The 24711-nt window shown below is 39.5% G+C and overlaps 2 protein-coding genes across 10 annotated transcripts; one reads left to right on the top strand and one right to left on the bottom strand.

Annotated features, from left to right (window-relative positions):
• The first annotated feature begins 552 nt into the window (after positions 1 to 552).
• hnrnpd (heterogeneous nuclear ribonucleoprotein D) lies at positions 553 to 10140 on the top strand. Of its 7 annotated transcripts, none has more exons than XR_001477319.2 (9): positions 553 to 947; positions 2928 to 3096; positions 4504 to 4665; positions 5681 to 5812; positions 6310 to 6403; positions 7502 to 7654; positions 8460 to 8554; positions 8870 to 8940; positions 9817 to 10140. XR_001477319.2 is itself a non-coding variant. In XM_015338301.2 (8 exons), exons 1-7 carry the CDS (start codon positions 790 to 792, stop codon positions 8525 to 8527), a joined length of 924 nt encoding a protein of 307 aa, XP_015193787.1. In that variant the 5' UTR covers positions 553 to 789; the 3' UTR covers positions 8528 to 8554; positions 8870 to 10140. The 7 variants fall into 7 exon arrangements, 5 of the variants coding, with proteins under 5 accessions (XP_015193787.1, XP_015193776.1, XP_006627096.1 ...); XR_001477318.2 differs by having other exon boundaries at positions 8870 to 8976; XM_015338301.2 differs by having other exon boundaries at positions 7502 to 7642; positions 8870 to 10140.
• A 666-nt stretch (positions 10141 to 10806) lies between these two features.
• LOC107075464 (vesicle-associated membrane protein 8) lies at positions 10807 to 24489 on the bottom strand. 3 transcript variants are annotated; one of them, XM_015336686.2, is made up of 7 exons: positions 24357 to 24489; positions 23999 to 24087; positions 20005 to 20075; positions 16005 to 16101; positions 14815 to 14916; positions 12184 to 12342; positions 10807 to 11802 (listed from the first exon to the last, which is right to left on the bottom strand). In XM_015336686.2, the coding sequence occupies exons 2-7, from the start codon at positions 24074 to 24076 to the stop codon at positions 11659 to 11661; spliced, it is 651 nt and encodes a 216-aa protein (XP_015192172.1). In that variant the 5' UTR covers positions 24077 to 24087; positions 24357 to 24489; the 3' UTR covers positions 10807 to 11658. The 3 variants fall into 3 exon arrangements, with proteins under 3 accessions (XP_015192172.1, XP_015192168.1, XP_015192175.1); XM_015336682.2 differs by having other exon boundaries at positions 24370 to 24486; XM_015336689.2 differs by lacking the exons at positions 14815 to 14916; positions 16005 to 16101; positions 20005 to 20075; positions 23999 to 24087; positions 24357 to 24489 and adding an exon at positions 14518 to 14730.
• Positions 24490 to 24711: the final 222 nt, after the last annotated feature.

Genomic DNA, 24711 nt, shown 5'->3' with positions numbered 1-24711 from the left:
TACACTAAATAAAACTTTAAGTACAGCAATCTGAAACAAACGGTTGCGGGTTTTACGAAGACTGCGGCCTATATAAAGGTAAACATGCTAAGGTCCGGTTTGTTCCCTTGGCTCATAATAACGGCCCGCGGAATCAGGAGGCAGGTTTCATTGAAATTGAATTAGGTCAAATAGCTGTATCCAGGACATACAGCTCTACCTTTTGAGAAGCGGGGCACATTCAATGCTACGCGGTCTAAAAATGGTCGGTTTGTTTCGGCTTCACTCTATTAATCTGGATAATCAAGTACTTTTCCGGAAAAATCTCACTTTAGCTTGAAAAGTCGAGCTTTTCGTTTTAATTTCTCATCATAAGAAGACACATATTCTATTAATCGGGAGCGCTAGTTGAGTGTTATGAGTTTATTTAATGTGACCTGCATTTCAAGCGGTAGAAAAACTTGAGACCCGAGCGACTGTGATGAACGGCGCAGTACAGCGCTTCCCCTGAAGAGGGCTGCCTGCGATTGTGTCATACTTGTCCGATTGGCCCCATGCCGAACGTCGACGAGTGCTTCCTTCCTGCGACCATTTTGTAAGCGGCGCCATTAAGATTCAAAGAGCACTGCGTGTATTGAAATAACTGTTAAAAACAGTAGAAAAACAACTGGCCCTTGTTGCCAGCGTAAGACCTCTTTCACTTGATTAGTGCGTCTTCCAAACAGCACGCGTTTGCATTTCATTCTGGAGTAAAAGGCAAACCGGTTGAGAAAATATACCAAGGGTAGTTATTTCTTGTGCAATAAAAAAATGTCGGAGGAGCACCAAGTCGGAGAGGACCCGGTGGTGAAGATGGAGGAAGACGGGGAGGCGGGCGGAGAGGAGCAGCAGATGGCGACCGGAGAGAGCGGGGCTTCAGAGTCCGAGGGATCGAAGATCGACGCCAGCAAAAACGAGGAGGATGAAGGGTGAGAGACGGACGGAGACCCGACACGGACTCTGTAGTCTCCAGGGCGAACAAGGGGCTGCGGGCAGTACTGTCACTGACGATGCTACCACAGAGACAGGTCATCGACAAATGGGTCCCGTAACGTGTGCTGCATTAATCTGTGTTGTGCAGCGTAATCCGTAATGTACAACAGCAATCTCGAGTGACGCTGAAACCTTTGTTTTTAAATATAAAATGTCTCGCTGTAGCTGGCGATGTCTGGTACTCCAGTTGGAGTAAACTGCGGAAAATTAGTTTTTCTTTTTGCAACAGTACTCCAAAACGTGAAGCTGTACCGCATAATTTATCGCAGTCCATTATAATCACGACATTATAACAGAGTGGGATCAACTGGTGCCATATAGTTTATAGACCATTATTAAATCTAAGGGCGTTTAAACGGTATTAAAACGCACTTGAGAACACTGGCAGTGAAGTGTTATGACTGATACACACTTCTACCTGGTGTGGAAAGTATTTCTGGAAGTTGCTATACAGTTCATGGCTTTTTAAGTATCGTACAGAGTGGGTATAGTAACGTCAGCAACCTGAATAACCGCGCGGTGGTTCAACTGGGTCACACCCAAGTGTCAGCTATCTGAAGCGAAACCGGTTTGTCCTCATGAGACTCAACCGGTTTCGTGAGTGATGCTTGCTGAGGATTTGCACCCTATATAGAGTCACGGTATAGGTATACTTAGAATGTTTTTCTTGTGTTTTTCAGTTGACTAAAACGTTTACGGTGCAGACGCAGTGATTACTTAACTCGGATAAAAGTGTTACTACCTCACCCCAATTTCATTTTCAGTTGTAAATTGTAGATTTACTTTGATTACCTGCTACATTGATACATATCGCACTGTCTAGATAGGTATTTAAGTGCTCAGGAATGCAAATCAGTATTCTAGGTAGTTTCACGGTGTGTAAACTGTTAAGATATCTGGTTTTAAGCACAACATTTAGGAAGTGTTATCAAGGCGAGTGGCATGCTGTGCCATAGGTCCTGGGTTCAGTTCTGGGCAGGGGTGTTATATGGGAGGAGTTTTCACATTATTGCTGTTGCTCAGGTAAATTTTGACATGTGGTCCAGTTTCCTTCCAGTTAAGAAAGACATACTGACTATACGAGTTGTAGTATTTACATTTAGAGTGTCTTTGCGCCCTGCAGTGGTCTGGAATCCCATTCAGAGCGTCGTCACCCTCCATGTTCTAACCCCTCTATCTGACTCGGGGTCGCAGGGGAGCCGGAGTCTATCCTGGCAAGTAGCACGGGTGCAAGGCAGGGTACGCCCTGGATGGGACGCCAGTCTATCACAAGTCTATCACACTGCGCACACTCACACCAGGGCCAATTTTCCAGAAGCCAGTTAACCCACCAGTATGCCTTTGGACTGTGGGAGGAAACCGGAGCAGAACATACAAGCTCCACGCAGATAGTACTCTGGGAATTGAACCCAGGGACCGAGCACTGCTAGGCTGCAATGTTTACTACTGCACCACTTTGCTGTTCGAAGACAAAATTCACTTAGGCAAACAATTGTATTATAAGTTCAGGTGGGTAGCTGCGTCAGCATGCGTAGGCTGCAAAGGAACAAGTAATAGGTTTATTCCATGCTGAAAAAAAGAAGAAAGAGAACACAACGTTTCGGCCGTGGAGCCTTCTTCAGGTGAACACCTGAAGAAGGCTCCACGGCCGAAACGTTGTGTTCTCTTTCTTCTTTTTTTCAGCATGGAATAAACCTATTACTTGTTCCAATTGTATTATAATGTGTGTCTGCATCAGCATAAGAGCATGATGTGATGCTTATACCATGTTAACACATTGTCTGGTATGGCACCCAAGACACTGTTAAACAATACATCCATATATGGTATGTGCACATGTGGTTGCATGTAAACCTGTTCCTATGTTTTTCATCCTTAAAAAGATTGTTTTTAATGTACTTTTAATTCTTTAACAGAAAAATGTTTGTTGGAGGGTTGAGCTGGGATACAACGAAGAAGGACCTGAAAGATTATTTTTCCAAGTTTGGAGAAGTAGTAGACTGCACACTAAAACTGGATCCCATGACTGGACGGTCCAGAGGATTCGGCTTTGTATTATTTAAAGATGCTGACAGCGTTGATAAGGTATTTCTGTTTCTGAGGTTAGCATGCTGCCAATTTGCTAGAATTGCCTTCATAGTAAATGCACAGGCTCTCTCAAACATTTCTGCATTGTGAAGGTACTAGCTTATAGTGGTTACAGCTACTACTTACTTACAATTTTACTACCAGTTACTCACAAAGAACTGCTGTTCTAAAAGCACTTTCCATTTCGAAGATGTGTAGAGATTTTCCAACACGGTTATATAAAAGTACAGATTATTTTTTAATGGGCATATAATGCTGATTTCAGTCCTGTGCAAATGTTTTTTTTTTCTTGAGGATATCTTTCTTTAAGCATATTATACTGTGTATAATTTACCGATACGCTAAATGAAAGAAATGTCTTTTTGGTCCATGATCCTACATTTTACATTCCTGATTTGATCAGCAAATAATTTGTATGCCTAGGAAAACCATAGCTATTTTTATGGTTTGAAAAAAAAATAGAACTAATCAAGAAATGTTTTTTTCTAATATTTGCTTTTAATGGGTGCTTATTTCAAAAGAACAAATGGAATAACTGGACAGATGTATTTAGAAAAATTCACAGTGGGGTATTTAATCTTTGTAGTTAAAGGTTTGGCTCAGTTTGCAGTGTAGCTCATTTAGGTGACATTGCATTAAATTTATCACATGATTGAATCTAAACCACTATTTAAATATATTTAATTATTCATGTTGATTAGAATTGTTGTTTGCAAGTGTGAATTAAAAAGGAACATCTGCTCGTTTGGCCAATTGTGTGTCTAGAATACACAGGTTTTGTTGAGTGAATGGAATTGTAATAGAAACAAATATATAGAAGAACATGAGTTATCTATCAGTAATCGTTTTCACTCAAGATGTGTTTGTGACAAAACTGCCAAGCTTCTGACTAAAGACAAAATTAAACAAAACCTGTTTAATTCATATTGTTAGGGTAAATACATATGAGTGAAAGATATAGGGATATTTTTCAGAACATTGCTTATATTTAAGATTGTTAATTTGATTGACATCATTTGAAAATAATACCTGTCTTTCTTTGCAATATTAATGCAGAATTACTACCCCAGTAATGTGCTTTGTAGTATTTAGAAGGGGAAATTTTAACATTTTCTACTCCGATAAACCATAGTTGGCTAATGGAAACAGTACTGGGACTATAGTATTGTGCCATCTTCTTGTCATTTTTGCTACACAAGTGCGTTTAGAAAACCCCAATTACTAATCCTCTGAGGCATTTCACTTGCGAGAAAGCTTTTAGTTTGGCTTTTTTGCAGTGAGTTTTGACTTGATCAAATTCCTTGCCACAGCAGTGGTTTGGGAATGAAGTGGAAAAACACAGCCAGCCTGGTTGATGATTTCACAAGACTAAGCTTTGTGTCCTCTGGTGTGCCTATCTTCCAGGTTATAGTGCAGAAGGAGCACAAACTGAATGGAAAAGTGATTGACCCTAAGAAAGCCAAGGCTATGAAGACCAAGGAACCAGTGAAAAAAATCTTTGTAGGAGGACTTTCGCCGGACACCCCTGAGGAGAAAATCCGGGAATACTTTGGTGGTTTTGGGGAGGTATGCATCGTACTCATTTATTTTAGGATCACAGATTTTTAAAACTAATTTAAAAAGAAGATCCAAAGAACAAGAAAAACGTGTATGGGACCTTCAGGATTGAGATTGCAGAAAAGGGTGCAGTTGACCGTGAACTAAAGTGTTTTTTTTCCTAGGATTGAAGTTCGGTGTTTGAAAATGACAGCACCTATTCCCTAAACAAAAGGAAACACAAGCATTTAAGTACATTGGATCACATTTACAGATTGTGCAGCTCCAGAAATATAAACAACACTCCAGCTAAGAATAATTTGCTTTCAGGTCACTGAAAAGTATCATTGTACCACTTAAAGAAAGGGACGTCTAAAAAATGAGAGCAGTTAGAGTTAAGGCAGGCTATTGCAGTAGCTGGATCTGCTTTATGAAAGATTCAGCTGAAAATATAGTGAATATTCTATAGGTAGAAAATGCCTTTCTTGCATAAAATATCTGTGATTTTCCAGCCCAGATCTTGCATAGTCAATAATCCAGTTAGTTATATTATTCACTTGTTAGTAAAGCTTGGGAACATCTGCTTATTATAAGATTTCTGTGGTGGGAATTTGGTCCTGGAGGATCTCTGAATGACTTAATTGAACAAATGGCATGTAGAACTGCATCACAGATACTAACAAATCTTGAGAATTTGTAGGCCTGTTGTATTAGGGCTCTCCTGCACCCCATTTCCAGTGAACGCACAACAGGAACTGAAATCCGATTTGGAAGGAAGAGTGAGGTTGCCCATAAGTGCCATTTCTCAGTGGTTGGAATCATAAAAGTTAGCAAATCAAAATATGTTCTAAACCTTGCTTGGAACATCTCTCAGAGCGTCACATGCCCTTCTTGAATGGTGTACTGCGTGGTGTTGGTTTTCAGTCTCCCCTGAGCACTGAGTCGCTTGTGCTCTTCTTGGGCGCTGTCCTCGTGTCTGTCCCCAGGGCCCACACGTGTTTCTGAAGCCGGGGGGGGGAGCTGATCGGATGTGCTCTATCCCCAGGTGGAGTCCATAGAGCTTCCCATGGAGAACAAGACCAACAAAAGACGGGGCTTCTGCTTTATCACCTTCAAGGAAGAGGAGCCCGTGAAGAAGATCATGGAGAAGAAGTACCACAATGTTGGGCTCAGTAAAGTACGCCGCTCTTTCAGTAGCTCCGCCCCTTCAGCCTTTGAAACCTCTATTTTCCTACAGGCAGCGGCAAATTATAACAGAGCTAGATTGTTAGCTGCATTTGAGTACATCTAATTGCATGATTCTTAGGTGTTTTGGTTAGAAATTGTGTCATGAAGTCTGGAATTAAGGAGTGATTTTGCTGGAATTGAGGAGTGATTGTGCTGTGTGTGTGATAATTTGGTATTTTTGGAAGTAGGGACTCAATAGTGAAATTACAAGGTCTGAGCCATAAAGTCCATGCACCCTGCCATATCCAGATGTGTTTTAACTCGGGGGTTTTCCAATTCTGCTGTTGATCATTTTGTCCTGTATTGACTCAGTTACTAGCAGTCCGCTCCCGAGCTTACGGTAGTCTAGGGGCAGAGGTGTTTAGAGTAGCCGCAGTCTGAGAAACTAGTGTTTGCTGCGGGAAGCTGGGCTCTCACAAGGCATTCCCTGTTTCTGTTCCTGCGCAGTGTGAAATCAAGGTCGCCATGTCCAAAGAACAGTACCAGCAGCAGCAGTGGGGAGGCAGGGGGAACTTTGTGTCCAGAGCCCGTGGAAGAGGTGGTGAGTCTCAGCTGCGCTCTTGCTTGGCTGTGCCTGACACCGTCGGCCTTCTGCAATTAACTCAGTCGCACTGTGGCTGGTGTCACCCGTGACTTCTAAGATAGGTGCAAGTCGGAGATCAAAGACAAGGACTTCGTACAAGTTAGTAATTGAGTCACGTGGGCAACTCACAACTGGCAGCCCACTGAAGCTCAGCAGGTTTGAGCCTGGTCAGTACCTGTATGGGAGACATCATGGGAAAAACTAAGGTTGCTACTGGAAGAGGTGTTAGTGGAACCAGCAGGGGGCGCTCATCCTGCGATCTGTGTGGGTCCTAATGCCCCAGTATAGTGACGGAGACCCTATAATGTGAACAGGTGCCGTCCCTCCGATGAGACGTTAAACTGAGGTCCTGACTCTCTGTGGTCATTAAAAATCCCAGGGCGTTTCTCGAAAAGAGTAGAGGTGTAACCACAGCGTCCAGGCCAAATTTCCCATTGGCCCTTTCCAGTCATTACCAATCATAGTTCAGGTGGGTAGCTGCGTCAGCATGCATAGGCTGCAAAGGAACAAGTAATAGGTTTATTCCAATCATGGAATTAACCATTACCAATCATGGCCTCCTAATAATCCCCATCTATGAATTGGCTTCATTACTCTGTTCTCCTCCCCACTGATAGCTGGTGTGTGGTGAGTGTACTGGTGCACTATGGCTGCCGTCGCATCATCCAGGTGGATGCTGCCTGTTGGTGGTGGTGGAGGGGAGTCCCCATTACCTGTAAAGCGCTTTGAGTGGAGTGTCCAGAAAAGTGCTATACAAATGTAAGAAATTATTAATTATAATTATTATTTGTAGGTCTTATTCAGTTGCTAACTGAAAAATGCCTTTAAAACCTCCAACTTCTGTTGATCTGCAAAGGGCAAGCCTAAAACAGTTGGGGATTGTTAAAAAAAAAGAAGCAGCTGAAAAACAGGATGCTGTTGTGCAGTTCACCAACACTGTAAGAAAGGTGACAGACAAGAAGCAGTCACTGGGCACAGCTAGGCTCTCGCTGTGTCTTTGCAAGTGAGTTCACGGTGTCCTTGTGGCAAATTGGGTGATGCTACTGTGCTTTGCAGGCCCAAGTCAAAACTGGAACCAGGGATACAGCAGCTACTGGAATCCGGGATACAGCAACTACAACTACGGCTACAACAGCCAAGGCTACGGAGGATACGGGGGCTATGATTATTCCGGTTATAACAACTACTACGGATATGGTGACTACAGCAGTATGTAACCTTGTCTGTCAAAGCACAATTAATAAAAAAAAGAAAATGATTTGGTATCACATCATCTTGTTTTTTTTTCTTTAAGTTTTGCAGCTTCCTGTCACTAAATTATTTAAAAAGCATGCACCATCTTAGTGTTGTGCTGGCATGTACGTTACAGTTTTCTTTTCAGTGAGGGAGTTTCTAACGCGTTATTAAAAGGCTGGTTTAAGTGAAATACGCAGACTATATCCAGACTGAAAAGTGATCTTTTTTTTTTTTTTCGCTTCACATACAAGTGTTTTAAATTGTTGGGACAGTACAAGATAATCTCCTACTATAAGCTATTTGAAATTTAAAAATTTCCGTTTTTAAAGAAAATAAAACCAATCTTTTATTTAAAAATCTTTCCACATGTTTTCTTTGCTCATCATTTTAATTGCGTGTATAATTCTTTTCAGGGCAATGAAAAATTGATATGTTTGAGTATACAGTTAAGTCTTCGGACTGTGTTGGATGATGGCCGTCAGAGCCATTGAAATTTATCCTGACCAGTTTGGATCTGAAAACAAAGGTCCTCTCCTCCCCTTGTGTACTGCCTAATAAGCAACCGTGTGACCCACTGTCCTGGAATTGCAAAGATTTCATATATTTATAAGGTTTTTGTTTGTAGTCACTATTTGAATTGCCTTTCCCAAGTTGTAGATTTACAGCTTTCAGTAAACCATCTGTATGGGTTCAGTCAGGATTTCAGTAAATCTTCAGTTTTAAACAGCATTCTGTAAACTGAGGTTTAACGCCAGACTGTTTTTTGCTTAATCTCTAGATCAGCAGAGTGGTTATGGCAAAACTCCAAGGCGTGGTGGTCACCAAAACAGTTACAAGCCTTACTAAAATATTATCCCTACTTAATACAAGCAGGTATGTTGACAAATTGCTCACAGCACAACTGTTACTATAAATATACTCTTAATAATTATATTTACCTTTCTTTAATGCATATGTTTAATTTTTTTCTTTAAAGTTTTCACAGCACCCAGAAGTGCTTACAGTAATGGTAACATAGAGACTTCAGTCTTTTGGAGATATGTAACACTGGCAAGGGCTTTTGCCCTTTTGTAACTGTAAGATTAACAGGTAAAGTACTGCTAATGGGTCCAAGTTAAGGAATTGCAACGAAAGAAAAGAAGAATGTTGTCTCCTAACTCTGACATATACCTTGTTTGTACCCGCCAGCGGGAACTTCATTGCAGGCCATGAGTCGCGCTGACTTCACGATTCTCTCAGGCCCGCTCAATGCGGACAGGGTACGAGAGGCGCACGCTCTCAAATGCTGCCGTTTGGTATGGTCTTCCAACATCCTGTATCAGCATTAGAAAATAAAACGGATACTCCGAGCTTTTGCCTTCACTTTTTTTTTTCCTTTTGCTTTTGTTTTTGGGATTGTTTTATAGAAGGAATATCTTTTAATGTAATTTTAATGCTATTTTTTACAGGCCCCCAAGTAAAGGTTAATTACGACATCATACTGAAAAAAATAACTACTTATTCTTCTACGGACACAGCTTTCTCTGGACTTTCCAGTGTCTTACTATATATTGCGTTCCTGGTCTATTTGTGATTGCTTGCTTTTCCCCATTTATAGCCCTTGTAGCAGTAAACCCCAGTAGTCCATGAGCTAAAACCTGGTTTGTACTTGGATGTAACTGCGTGGAAGAAATCCTTTTAATTCCGTTGTATCAGAATATCTGTACGGTGTTTTGTGGTACTGCCAGCGGTGGGAAAACGCTTTTTTTTGTAAACATGGTTAATTTCTCCTAACAAGTGTTTTTTTTTTTGTTTTCTTTTTGAAAAATGACGAGTGTTTAATAAAATTTGCATGTAATGCTCAGATTAACATGTATTTTAGGATCAAACAATGGATTTATTCTTTAATTTTGTACTTTTTTTGGCGTCATTTTCCCTCTTCCAATTGTTGCACTTCAGGATTTCTAGCTTATGGACTAACTTTGTTTTTAAGTGTTAATTGTAGAATTTTGAATATATATATATCATTTTGTCTCCTTAATGGAATTTGTAAAGGGTTGGGGTTCCTTTTATATATACGTATACCTTATGTAGCGTTTCACACCTTGGTTTGTGTACAGAGGATTAACAACTTCGTGTCATTTTGTTTTTTCCAGGTGATGGAGCAGTATTGTTCGTCAGAGAGAAGGTCCCCACGAGAGGGTTTTAGCCTAAACACAGACAGCAGCTTTCAATCACGGGTTTCGTGCCAACACGAATAAAGCAGTTGGTTGTTTTTTTTTGTGCAGATGAGATCCTAATTCTAATTAAAATATTGCTTTTATTTCTATATTTTATGGCGATAATTAAAAATAACTTTGTTTCTTGTCAGTTTTGTTTCCTTTCGGTTTACTGTGAGAAGTCTTGTGTGAAGCTATATTGTGAGGAGCTGGTGTCCTGAATTTTTCTTTTTTTCTAAATAAACTTTTTTTGTAAAAGTATTGTGTGTTTCATTGTGAATTATTCACAGATGAGCCTAGACAATTCACATTGCCCTTTGTAGCCGGCGTCTCTGTCTATGAACAGTTGAGGTTAACAAATATCCGATGAAGACAGTAAGTAAGACCATATATGAATTTATGTTAACACTTGCAACCTTTTCATCTTATATATACTGGCTGGGAAATACATATTTCTAATAATTGAAGAAGAATGTAAGGGTTTAAGTTCTGATTTCTCAGTTAACGTGAGATCATATATGCTTCTCTGTAGTTAATCCTGTTAGTGCAACAATGATGTATGACGCACAACTGGTACTAAATGTCTATATATTTAACAGATAAAAATAAATTGCAACTTTTAAGCTGTAATTCAATTTTGTCCACAGGGTTACTTGTTAAAAATTCACCGAGGATACCAACATCCAAGAATTGAATACTTTAAGAATGGTTTTATTTGGCGAGATAGGTTTGTCTTAACCCACTTGGTAAATGGGTAGCCCCTTGGCCACAGGATGAGGAGGTTTGAACCCCAATCAGACTGAGTGAACCAGGGGCAGCTGCAAGGTGAAGTTGGGGTGTATGACTTGTTTTTATCCCTCCTGAATTTGACAGCTTCCACATAATGTACGTTGAGAACACAGGAAAGATGGACACACGAAAGACCAATCAAAAAAGTGTGAAGCTTTATTGCGTGTTCATGTAAAAATGCAGCCAAAACAGGCTAGTATACTCGCATTAAGTCTTACAGCAATGCAGTGAACATTTTATGTGAGCTTTCAGTTTGCTCTAATTGTAACTACTTCAGACTGTTGAGATTGCACAAGGATTGTGTTCTTAACACATTAAATAATTTACCTAAGAATATATCTGAATACAACCACATAAGTGAAACATTGTTTTATGTAAAAACTGAAGCAAAACACAGATTTACAATAGGAATACTCAGCTTTTGGTTAGATTTTGGCACTTTCAAACAGGGATCAAAACTTTTGACTAATTTGAATAGTTTGATAACAAAAACGAATACAACTATGTCAATTTAATATTTTGTTGCATTTACATGTTAATTGTGCAAAAACAAAGGAAATGGTATAAAAAGGAAATGGAAAATAATGCTACATATGACAATAGTTTTATTAGTCAGATGAAGAATATAGTAAGACCTAAAAGCAAGACAAAATCTCACTCTCAAGAGGAACAGAAAGGAGGAAAGAGCTTCTGTGTTTCATAAAGTTGAGTAGAATGTTCTCACAAACAGGTCTGAAACTTAAAAGTTCCCCATTTCAAGAGCAGAAACCAAAAGTAAAACCCTCTGTTCTCAAAAATAATTTTCAGGTAATCGTTTTTAAATATGTTGCATAGAAATGTAAAACCTATTTTGCATTTTAATGTGAACTTGAATTAATTTTCATTCATGAATTCATGAATCTACAAAAATTATTTTTCTTTCTCAAAAGACAAATACTAAGACATACCAGCATGACTAGTTAGTCGAGTAAGGTGACCGGCAGGATTGAATTATGTGGGAATAACATTTGTGGCCAATAGGATTATAAGGATGATAATGACTATCACAACCACAGCTATAATGATCATCATCTTTGTGTTCTTCCACCACATCTTCCGAGCAACCCGCGTGGAGGTTTTTTGGAAAGAGTCGGCCTAGGAAGAGAAAGCATCACGTTAGGGTTTCTCGCTGCAGAGAAAACCAGTTCTCTAAGACAGTACTTCAGACATGTGACTCTCCATACAGGATGTTAGTGCTTGCAGCCATGTGGCACTTTCACACAGCACGGTACTGATAGATTACATCACAGACTAATAAAACCATGGGTTGTTCTATTTCCTTTGAAGTCTGGTTAACCTTTGCATGGGCAGCTGAAACTGAAAAAAAACGTCAACCCCATTTTTCTTGGTCAGAAACTAACACTGCACATATTAAAATATATAAAATATATTGCCAACTCCTGTACTTGTAGACACACGCTAAAAAAACACGTTAAAAAAAAAATTTTTTTAACACATGACGTTCCGACGACTTACTGTTGCCTGCAGATCATCTGTTTTCACTATTAGGTCATCCAGCCGCTCTCCTCTCTCCAAGACTTTGTTTATGTTATCTTTCAAAACTCCTTTGACGTCATTGACTTGAACCTGAACCTCCTCCAGCTTGGACATGCCTGGCTGTGTGCCGTAGTCAGCCTGAGCCCAAGACACAGAAGCTACAGTGAGGCGACATTTTGAAAAGTCACAGCATGGCTGTGAAAATGAACCAGCTATGTAGTAAAAGCAGGAGTGGACACAGACTACAGGAGGCAAAAGCATGGAAGAGGGAAAGTCTGGAGCACAAAAAATGGTAAATGGATGTCCAGCTGAACTCATAGCTCAATTTATAGTTTTTTGCTGCTATGGAACTTAAAGGGCTACCACATCATCACTTGCATCATCAACAAAATGCTGTAATGCAATGACATCCACATATATTAGGTCCTTCAAAGACATGATCTGCAAGTATTGGTGTCACCTGTAATGGGATGTGGCTCGGATGGATAATGTGAACTACAGCAATGTTTTAGCACTACTCTCAGCTCTAACATGCCCATCTTTTCGGTTATGTGCTAAGAATTTAGAGATATGTTTCTGTTTCTATAGTAACACTAATAGTAAAACAATGACGTGAAAATGATTGAAACTACAGAATGATTAGTGTGTTCAAAACCATTATGTCCCCTAAACAAAATAGAAAGCTATTCACATTATGTGTTCCTAATTTTCAGTTAGTAAATCTTTAGTAATATGACCAATTTATGGTCACAAAGGAAGGTCTGCCCTAGATGGCAAAATATTGCAAACCCAAGGATGAAAAGGCTCTTTTTTGTTTTGCATTGCTGAATTACTTCTGGGTGATAAGGAAGCTTCTGGGCATATTAAAGTTACAAGTTACAGTTTTTCTTACATTTGTTGTAACATAGTGACAAGTTTACTTTAAAAACAACCTCTACTGCAGTTAGCAACTAAACCGCTGATCAACCCTTTCCACTAATTCTCCAGAAATTATGGAACTGCTTTCATTGTGTTTTTTTAAATTTAATTGAAATTCCTAATTTTATGTTAGGTTTATTTACAATACACATTTAAAAAATGTAACAAAATGAGGAGAGATTAACAGAACAAAATCTCCCCAAACTGTTAATGCACTGTTAATGTGTGTGGTAAAAAGCTTTGAGAGAAAAAAGAGGAAATCTCTGAGTTCAAGAGAACCAAGCATTTCACCCCAGCCTTTCTAAATCCTCCTCATTCCCAACACCATTTCCCAAAGCTATCCAGTATATATTGGAAATTAAACGTTGTTTAACATCTCAAAAGATTTTTTGCTTCTCTACACCAGCACTTTTTCACTGGAACAAACTCATCTCGTTTCCAGGTTAGTCAGAGGCATGATCCTAATAGGACACGAACAGGCCAAATGATACTATTACATGTTTTACGTCACTTGAAACAGGCAAATTGCTTGAAAGTAAAAATAAACATTTTTGTGTTGGTAAAACCATGATGGTCAATGATGGTCAATGCGTGCAATCCTGCACAATCAGGATAGATTTGTAAACCAAGCAACATAGAAACAAGACAAATACACATGACCATAAATCTTTGCATCAGATAATATGCATAACATGATACCAGGATATTCTGAAGAAAACTGGGAATTTATTAATGAAGACCAGTAATTCCCTGTAGCCCATTTTAAACTGATGCTTGCCAATATCAAATGAAACGTTTTATATGACTGATTAAATGCATTGCTCTATTACACATTAATAAAACAAGGTAGAGCCAAAAATGAAAATAATGTAATAATTGCACAAATGGACAGGGTAACAATTAGAAATATGTCTAGTTATCCAAAATAAACCATACAAAACATATAAAAGTACAAGATGGGCATTCATGGTAATGCTTGTGGCAGTAACTTATATTTTGTCTCATAACTTTAATCATAGTTCACTTCCTTCAGGAACAGCGCCATGAATCCCTTCCAAGTTGTTAGAAATCTTACCATATTACACTTCTGCCTAGTCTAAAGAAAATGCTCTCTATTAACTAACACTTGATACTTTTAAATGCGAGTGTTTCAAAAGAGTATGCTGTTGCTAAAATATTTAGCAAATCGAAACCTTCACTGTTTTAAATTGCAAAGCTTACAGAGCTCTCAATGTTTAGCACTTTCTGACTTGTCAATTACTTCCTCATTGCTGGGTCCATATTACTGGTGGAGTAGACATATTATTGTCATGATACCTGTACACACCATAATAATGTTCAGGTCTTACCTATTAGTTTTAAAATAGCTGTAGCAAATGGAAACCAAATACTCACCATGACTATACTGTAAGACAACCAGAGGACAAATGACCAAACCACCTTTTAACGCTTCTCAGGAGAACACCTCAGCAAAATTCACATATTCACAAGAAATGCAAATCTCCTTTTCTGAACTGCTGGCCCAGCAGTTCAAATGTGAACCGTAGCACTGGAGCCAGTAAACACCATTTCCTATAGCTCCAATATGTCAGGACAGCACCCTGTTCCAGCAGCTTACACATTAACCATTGTCAGCTCCACCTGCTGACAACGATTGGCTGCTTTTCTTTTTGACATCTGACGTCCACCTACCATATACTGGCCTAGCACCTGATGGAGGTCTGTGCTGAACTCAAAGGGCTGGGCAAAGGCCACTTTCTTTATCAGAGGGCTGTTGACAAAGGCTGTACAGATCTGAAGAAAATAAAAAAGAAGTTTGGCTTTGAATAAAGTCAGCTGTTTCTGTAGGTCACTCTCAACTTGAAACTACAGAGATCTAATCCTTGTCATCGGAGTACTGATTGCATGCTTAAGAGCATACACGCAGTACATAAGGAGCTACAACACAACCTATTGAAGGCTTGGGTTAAGGAAAAGGTCTGTTTTTGAGGAGAAGAGATAATCAGGCCCCCTGTTCAAGGTGAAAAGGCAGTCAAAAGAAACGTTTATCACAGTGCTGAAAGAAACCTCTTTCTCTGTCAGAGCACAGTGGAAAAAAGGCTTCTTGAAAAGTAGGCAGTTTTCAGTGTACAAATCCATTGTGCGATCTTACATAGAGAAGAAAATGACTTGTATGGCGTAAAACATATTCTTGACCTTATATTTTTTACCTGTTGTTAAGCTAAAACCCCGAGCGGACCCTGAAATTGCACCGTGACTTTACGTTACTTCCTTTGTGATGGACTTTCCTTGGCTATGTACTCTTGAAAGCATTTACACAAGCAACTCAAAAGTAGGCCCTATCCAGCACAAAAGCCCAATTTAGATTGTTGAAAAAACAAAGCCAAATTGCCTATATAATTTTTTGTTCTTTCAATATGCAATGTGAAAATAGCATACTGTATCTCTGAGATTAGCAAACTGGTGAATATGAAGAGGGTGGCGCAGTGGTTAGCATTGCCGTCTTGCAATACTCGGGCCCTGGTACAATTCTGGACCTGGAGTGCTATCTGTGTGGAGTTTGTATGTTTTCTGTGGTTTTGTGTGGGTTTCCTCTGAGTGCTCCAGTGTCCATTTCTGGCAACAGCAATGATTGAAAGCTTTTAAGACAGTGTTTATGCACTGACAAGATTCTCTACTTTAAAACTGTCGACTGATATAAAACCACATATTAAGAACGGCTCTTTATCTGGCTCTAAGCACCAAATGGAAAAAAAAAACAACAGAATATGTTGTTGACCAAGTAAAGAATCTCCAATGCAAAGTGTTATTAATTTAAGATGTGAATGCGCAAGAAAAACATCTGTGAAAAAAGAAAAGACAGGGTGAAATAATATTTTTACCTCATCAAGAAACCTGAAGGCTTTTAAGGCATCAAAACGTAGCTCTGTGACACAAATGTAGGTGATTCCGTTATGGAAAAGAACATGGTAGTTGAAGCTGTGAAACAGAAAAAAAAATGTTTTTGTTCAAAAACATGGGTCAGCTATGTTTTTTGTTTTCAGATCAGAAACTGCTCCTTCAGAGTCTCCATATGCATATTGAAAAATACCATTGGACAGACTGATCAAACCTGTAATGGCCTGATGAGCTCCAGTGCTCCTACATCAACACCACCAATTTCCACAGCGCATTCCACACATGGAAGGAGCTCATCAGGGCCATCTCTAACGAGAGCAGGCCGAGCTTATCAGCCTCGCTATTTAAGCACTGAGCAACCATTCCTTAGGCTTTGGCACTGAGTGGCTAACGAGTGCGAGTGCGAGGTTTCCCCAGGATATTTCTAACATTCCCCTCCAGGTTCAACTCCCTGCAACTGCGAATTACTTATCATCCCCTCCTGTCTCCATCCCAGGACGACTGTTTCCCCTGCATCTCAGCTGTCTGCTGTTCCTCTTTCTGCTTTCCATTATTTCATTAATTATCATCCACTCACCTAATGAACTCTGCAATTTTCACTGCTAACCAGACTCTGAGAGCAATTAATTTGCCATGCCCTTTTTTCCACCTATGGGCCTGGCGTAATACAGATTTGAATTCGCAAACAATTAAGACTTGGGGAAACATGCTGACAGTCCAAGGAAGCAAGTGGTATCTGCAGACACAGGCTTTTCTGCATTGTGTGATGCACTGCCAAAAATCCAGCCTATTTCTCTGGTCTGCCGCGTCTGTGTGGTTAAGAATGAGTGTTTTTTTATTATTGTAAAACATCTGTGGTGCAGTTCATATCTTTTGAGACTTTTCACTGATTTTTTTTTAATTGAGAGGACTCTAGGATTAATAAACTCTTCTCCCCTAGACTGATTAATCTTCATGTGTTTTTTTTTTCTCATTACCAAATACAAAAATGGAGTCTGCTGAAGGAGTGGAAATTCAATCTGCTGTAATATGCAGTTGTCATATATTCTCTCAGGAGGTATGATGTTTATTGTTCAATTTGTGATACTGAATTGTGACTTTCTTGGGTAAAAGCCTTTCTGGTATATAGTACTATAACTGTGCTCTTTCTTGGGAATCAGAAATGAGAACCTATAATCAAGAGGAGCCCTGCAACATGTTGATACTAGTCTTCTGCATTCTGTGAATGGGTTATTCTTGGGTTATTCTGATAACATTAAGTGTAAAATAAAGACATGCTTTCACAGTTCTTGGTACGGAGGTGCTGACTATTTTCTTCCAGGCCAAATAAGAGTTGTATCTCTCCAGGCTGATTAAGAACAGTTGTTCTTTAACTATAAAGAGAGACCGTTTCTTTACATTGGGCTGCAGAGGCTTAGAAAATAGATTACATTATTATTCATGTGCCTAATGTTTCTAATTTGAATATGTTGTCAAAGCCATTCATTTTAATAGTTAACATTCAAGATTAGTTCCAACTTCTGTGGCCTGTGGGTTCTTTACAGTGTTTCTACAATATTTTGTTATTCCCATTTAACTGGACATAGAGTATATAAGCATGTTCAAGAAGGGACTGTTCGAGTAGGGAATTTGTTTATCATCATCATAAAGCACTTCACTGATCCAAAATAGACCCTGAGGTACAGGACATTTCTGAGGCTATTTTTCCTGGTGCATTTAAGAAGCATTAACCCTGCACCCTGTAGAGGCATTCAGGGCTGGGATCAATATTCCAGTTCATCTGGATATCAATTCTCAAATCCACCTCTGTGTGAGTTTAGAAGAAGAACTGGAATTACACATTGGTTGGAAAGAGTTATCCTGGAGCTGAAGACCTGAATTTGCCCCCAACTTTGAAGCCCTCAATGGCCAAAAGACACATCAGACATGAGCAGACCCTGCCCTGTGCCTAAACTTGCTTGTTTTCTGTAGGAGTCTAGCCCTTGTAACAAAGCAACTGAATGGTGTGACTGAATTTACACACCTCTCAGGCTGCCAGAACCTCTTACATTAGAAAATATGTGTCAATTTTTTTATTAGCAGTCACTGTGAGCCTGAGCGAGAGCTTTCTTTTTTAAAAAGAGTCTCATGTGTTCAGAGATCAATGAACACGTAAGAGGTCTGTTGTGATATGTGCTGGATTTAGAGGGACAAGACGGCTTAATACTTTTCCAAATTTGAAAGCTTATCCCTGCTTCACCCAGTAACCAGAGGACTAGTTCGAAAATAAGGCCTGTGGAGAGGCTTGTGTTTTTGTTGTTGGGAGACATGTATTGTGGGGCTACTAAGGAGCAACACCAAAAAAAAAATTATCTCAAGTCCTCACCAGGAGGACGCTGGTAACACTAACCATCATTGATATACCGACCCTGATAATGATGGGTCATCAGTATATATTTTCTTGTCTTTAAAAAAGACTTGTGTACTGTTACATTGGAAATACTAAATTTACCCCTGTATTTCTGCAGGGAGGGTGACACTGTATTGCAGTGGCTAACATTGCTTGTAGCACTAGGGCCCTGGATTCAATTTAGGTGAGGTGCTATTTGCATGGAGTTTGTATGTGCTCCCTGTGTCCTTGTGGGTTTCCTTCAACTGTCCAAAGACATACTGGTAGGTAAAACGACTTCTGGGAAAACTAGCTTTGGTGTGAGTGTGTGCGTATTTATGTCTGTACAGGTATGTGCCCTGTGATGAAATGGCCTCTACAGGGTACTGTACATCCTGCCCTAATACAGTTAGAAAATAAAAAGAAATATTTCCACGGGGGGCTCATCCATCAAATATTGAATAGGTCTAGATATGCCTACTTTCTGTAATCAATCATTTCTGATATCGTTTATAGAGCCCAGATGCTATTTCTGTAGGAAAAGTGCAAAAAGCAAACTGCTCATTTTTTAATAGATACAGAACTGACCGTTAATGTTGTCATTTGATTATTCGTTTAGAATCTAGATTCTTTTTTTTTTCCTTCGCTGCCTGCCCTCAATCCCAATTCATTGATCCGCGCTTCTCAGGGAAAACAGTACGTGCTCTCCAAATAAACGTGGACTGCCAAACCGTCTGCCATTTCTCACACTGTGAGTCTAACAGGGCTCATAGATGAGTGAGCAGTGACTGGAGGAGTGGTGCAGCTCTCACAGACACTCACACTACATCAAGCTCACACACACCTGGAAAACTATCAGGGTGGTTGCGAAGTGGCAAGCCTGGACTAGACGACTCTGAATCAGTGCTTATAATGGCTGAGCTACCAATTTGCTTCATTATTATTTGGGCTATTAACTTAGCTGACCTCTTTTTCAAAGGACCCTTACAACTGCCGAAATGTAAAGCAACACATGGCTAAAGTGGCAACATGTAAAGTGCTGTAAGAGTTCTTTTCAAACCTCATTCTTTTGTTTTTGTATTAATAATTCAAAATGTAGAATTGCTATTTTAAAGACCCTTACTTTTGAATTACCAACTAGAACGCTAGAGCACTGGAGAAAAACTGACATTGGTAACTCTTGCACTGCTTCCTATAGGGACCTGGCTATAATAATAATTTATAATAACAATTGCTTACACTTATATAGCGCTTTTCTGGACACTCCACTCAAAGGGCTTTACAGATAATGGGGACTCACCTCCATCACCACCAATGTGCAGCATCCACCTGGATAGAGCAAGGCAATGATACCCAGGCTGACTGAAGCATTGAGTATTACCTCTTCTATTGCACTGGGCCAGTTGGGGAATCCTTACTACTGCTATTCAATGACATGGTATAGATTTGAACCACAACATTTTGGACTATAGAGCTTAGTCTGTCCTTTGTAGTGGCATGTTTATTGGATGAGCCCACAAATTTTTTGTTGGAACCAGAAAGAGACAAACAAAAGATGATCACGTGATCTGAACCTTTTTAATAATAAACAAAGCCTCAGGATAAATTTATCTCACCTCTCTCTTTCAAAGGTGTGTCTGGATAAAGATGTCCACGGAACTTTCCTGATCAAACTTAAAGCTGTCCCCTAAAAACATAACAAATTTTGTATTATATTTAAGTAGTTTCAGACATAGATAGATCACTCACAATTCAACATCAACATTCTTTTTTTTCTTCCCATGTGTGCCATTATCCTTTGCACACTGCCCTCTACCTCATCTTCACTTCTACTGCAGCTCCCTGGCTCATTCCCCTTGTCCTATCAGCCAGGTTGCCATTCTGTTAGCAATGCCAGTGAAGCCAATAAAGTAACTAATCTCAAGTACATCTCTGCTCAGTCTTAAATTGAGTTTAGGAATACTGAAGTACCCTGAAAGTAAAAATCTTCACATAATATTTGGTCCCATCGTTCACACTTTCCACATCACCCGGTCAATACTATAAATAATATAATATAAATAATATGCCAGCAGCCATATCACCCTGCAACTCACAACTGGCAGCCCACTAAAGCTAAGCAGGTGTGAGCCTCGTCAGTACCTGGATGGGAGACCTCCTGGAAAAAACTAAGGTTGCTGCTGGAAGAGGTGTTAGTGGGGCCAGCAGGGGGCACTCACCCTGCGGCTCATGTGGGTCCTAATGCCCCAGTGTAGTGACGGGGACACTATACTGTAAACAGGTGCTGTCCTTTGGATGAGACGTAAAACCGAGGTCCTGACTCTCTGTGGTCATTAAAAATCCCAGGGTGTTTCTGGAAAAGAGTAGGGGTGTACCCCAGCGTCCTGGCCAAATTTCCTTTCGGCCTTTATCAATCATGGCCTCCTAATAATCCCTATCTATCAATTGGCTTCATTACTCTGCTCTCCTCCCCACTGATCACTGATGTGTGGTGAGCGTTCTGGCGCACTATGGCTGCCGTCGCATCATCCAGGTGGATGCTGCACATTGGTGGTGGTGGTGGAGGGGAGTCCCCATTACCTGTAAAGCGCTTTGAGTGGAGTGTCCAGAATAGCGCTATATAAGTGTAAGCAATAATAATAATAATTATTATTATTATTATTATTATTATTATAAATACTGGGATAGTAGACCTCTTGGGAAACCCAGGTTGGGTCTCTAAGAGGTGTTGGTAGACATCTGGGCCAGAATTCCTTCAGGATTCCAATCCAATGTCCATCAAATGTATGGTGACCAGGAATACTGTGGTGTAGGATGTGCTTTACGGAACCACTTTTTTATTCAGAGCTTGGGTTCACATATATTATTAACCAGATGCCCTCCCACCAAATACCTCAGCCTGGCTCATCAACCCCTCCCTGTTTACCTACAGGACAAAGTGCACCGCTGTACATTTTCAAGAAGAGGGAGAGATAAAATGAAGAGGTGTTTAGAAATATACAACAAATACATAATGAGTAACGTATTAGTCACAAAACAGCTCTTAAACAAGAAGAAAAACAAAGACCCATTCAGGTGTCATCCTTCTGTGTTCCACAAATATTGTGTGACTGTGAGATGCCTGGGACTGTGTCATGCCTGTTTCGAGTGTGAATCAGTGAGTGTGGTTCTTGCGATTTATAAGTTGCAGTAAAGCACATTCAAAGTAGCATGACTACCTAGAAAGAACTCTAACACTAAACTTCAGATTCAGCCTGGCACCTGTCAGCTCCTAACAGTATTTTCAGAAATCCTAGTCACATAGTTTGCAAAACAGAGGAATCACTATCCTTTTTTAATCAGCTGTAAAAAAAATCATTGTGTTAATATAGTCACACAAAGCACCCGACACCTTAGTTATATATGTTGATATGGATGTTATGGCAATTTCCACCACCCTATACAAATGTAGACTCATGTACAATCACAGTGCATTCAGCATTTGAATGAAGACATCTTCTTTCATCCATTAGGATTTGAATGAGCAAATCGCACAGATTTGGGATTTCTAACCAAGGAAACCTAAGGTTTGTTCTCACTCCTGAATTGTTGTAAACATGATGGGGGTAAGAATGATTCCTAAATACCCTCTCATAAGAAAATAAGCAAAGACACAACAACGCATGCTGGGTCGGCCCCAAAGAACACTGCAAGGGGTTCCCAACGCTGATATAGAGCCAGAAAGAAGTTTGTTTCACAATCTGAGTGCTTGTCCTGTTCTTTGATATGTAATTACTTCTTTTCCTGCTTTGTCTTGCTCTAGGTTCTGTCCTTTGATATGCAGCAGACATTGATCTGCATTATCCTGTTTATGGAGTGTTTTGTGGGTGTTGGTCCCGTCTTTTTTTATGTAGTGTTAAGTCACTGGGTAAAGCAAGTCAGCTTCATTGCATCTTAGCATGACTTTTGTTGAAGGCTAAATTAACAGACCCCAGCAACACCTTCCACAATGTGGTTAAATGGTAATATTGAAATGCTGTATATGTGAGATATTTACATGTCCCACTTCAGAAGCTAACTGGTCTCATCCACAAGTTCTTCCTGTTAATTATTCTAGAAAGAAGCTGGGGTATCAGTTTAAGCCTTGGCTGGATAGTCTTTTTCATAACACCACAGCTCTTTGGGTAGAAATGTGATTCCTGTTCTCAGTTTTAAATGAGCTTTCACATAGTTATCACTTGTGTCTGCAGGCTTATTTTTCAGTGTTGATTACCTGAAGTAACCCAGACTACTGATAGGGATATTAAAAAGGTGAAGAACCTTGCATAATATGAAAAGTTATGGAACTACATTTGAGGTTCATCTACATAGAAATAGGATCTTGGGGGATTGTCAACATGGGTTTAGAAAGGTAGGTGTTACAGTACTTGTTGTTGATCAAGCAACAACAGTAATGGACATATACAGAGCATGTGAATTGATCTACAGTATTTAGATTTTCAGAAGACTTTTGATAAAGTAATTAATAACAGATTAATTATCAAATTGGAGGCCAAAGGCATTTGAGGTAATGTGTATGTCTGTTTGAGAAAAGGTTAATTAAAGGAAAACATATAGTACAGATAAGGAGTAAGTGCTTAAATTGGGGTGATGTGGATATCACAGGAATGCTCATTAGGTCCCTTGCTCTTCCTAATTTAGTTCAATGATTGAGATTCTGGTATACTCAGTACACTTTGCAAATTATATCAAAATAGGAGGATTAGTTAATACTGTAGAAATTGCTAAATACATTAAAACAAGACAAAATACAATACTAGACAAGCAACCAGCAAAAAAAAAAATACAGATAGAAATTTAGCAATGCTGAGAAAAACACACATATGAAAAATATATAAGTGTTTATGCTTCACATCCATCTCCTAGTCAATACTGGGAAGCAGTAAAGAGGCCTATAGTATGTTAGAAAACATGGTTTTAAGTATAGAATTTAGCGATTATTAGGATAAGGAAACCTTATGCTAAACTTGAACCATATGAGTAAAACCTCTTAGGGTATGATGTAGAATTTTGGTCACCCCTCTAAAACCTTTTTTAGTCTTAAAAAAATCTTCCAAGACATTTTCATAAAGACATAATTAACAACGGTTATCTAGAAAGGTTGACGGTCAGTTTACGGGTTGTTGACTTTAAATATAAGGGGTAGTTCAAAATCCCATGTCTGAAAGAGCCGAAATCGCCAAACGTCAGGTTCATATGCAGAATGTCTAATTATATAACCTGTATGGGTGTCGTATTAATCTAAATGATGCAGGATTTTATTGAAACTTGTCAAAATACGTCCTTATTTACATCCTGTTGACAAGAGAAAGCCACGTGCAGTCAAGCGGCTTTCTGTATTAAATATGCTCATGTGTTGCAATTACCATGAAACCAAATTCCAAACAGCATTCACAATCTATTAGTAACATGGTTTGTTGTAACAATAATGCAGTTTGTATTATTTACACTCTTGAACAACCTCAGGGTGGAGTCTCGGTTTGTAATGTTACGTCAGGAGAGCTCAGGCTCAATTTTAAGTCCCGCACACTATCATAAAACAGTATAAGGGCACAACTGGAAAGATTTTACCTGAAAATCTCCACCTCTAAATGACAGATCAGCGAGGATGATGGGCCCCTTGGCTATACACGTGTAAATAATAGTCATGGTATGAATACCTGTAAAAAATAATGGAATAATTTAATTGAAATATTATTACAATAAAGCACATATAATGACCTTAATGTAAGAGTATTTGTCCTCAGAGTTGAAACTGTGTCCCCTGCTGTCAGGAGTCAGGACACCGGGTGTGTAACCTCTATTATTTCATACTTATATGTTGGTGATAAGCGTACTGAGGCCACAGAGGCTAATTCAAGACAACAAGATTGCGTTAAAAACCTGATCATATCCCAGATAAGGTAAAGGGGCGATCCAATCGACTAACTTTCATATCTCACCACATGGAGATGATTACTCCTAATTTCTTCGCCTCTGCTTGTACGGTTCCTGATTTGTATTGTCGGCCGTTTCCCGCAGTTGGAGCGCTCGAGAGGTTGTCCTGCTCAGCCCGGCGCCGACACAGACGACACAAACCTCAACACACTAACCTGCACCAGGCTTTAGAGTCAGACAAATGTGCAGTTTTCGCCAGTGGCTACAGCCAACTCTAATTGAATGGGCAGTTACAATCTGCAGGTGGGATGGTCGTGCTTTTTAAATTTACCAGATCCCTACCTAACAGACAATGGATCTAGATGGTCTATGTTTTTACAATTTTATAGGATTTATATTTAATAGAA

Source organism: Lepisosteus oculatus, chromosome 3, assembly GCF_040954835.1.
Source record: "Lepisosteus oculatus isolate fLepOcu1 chromosome 3, fLepOcu1.hap2, whole genome shotgun sequence".
Classification (NCBI taxonomy): domain Eukaryota; kingdom Metazoa; phylum Chordata; class Actinopteri; order Semionotiformes; family Lepisosteidae; genus Lepisosteus; species Lepisosteus oculatus.
The sequence above is the reverse complement of the archived record's forward strand: the minus strand, read 5'-3'. Positions and strand labels throughout refer to the sequence as shown.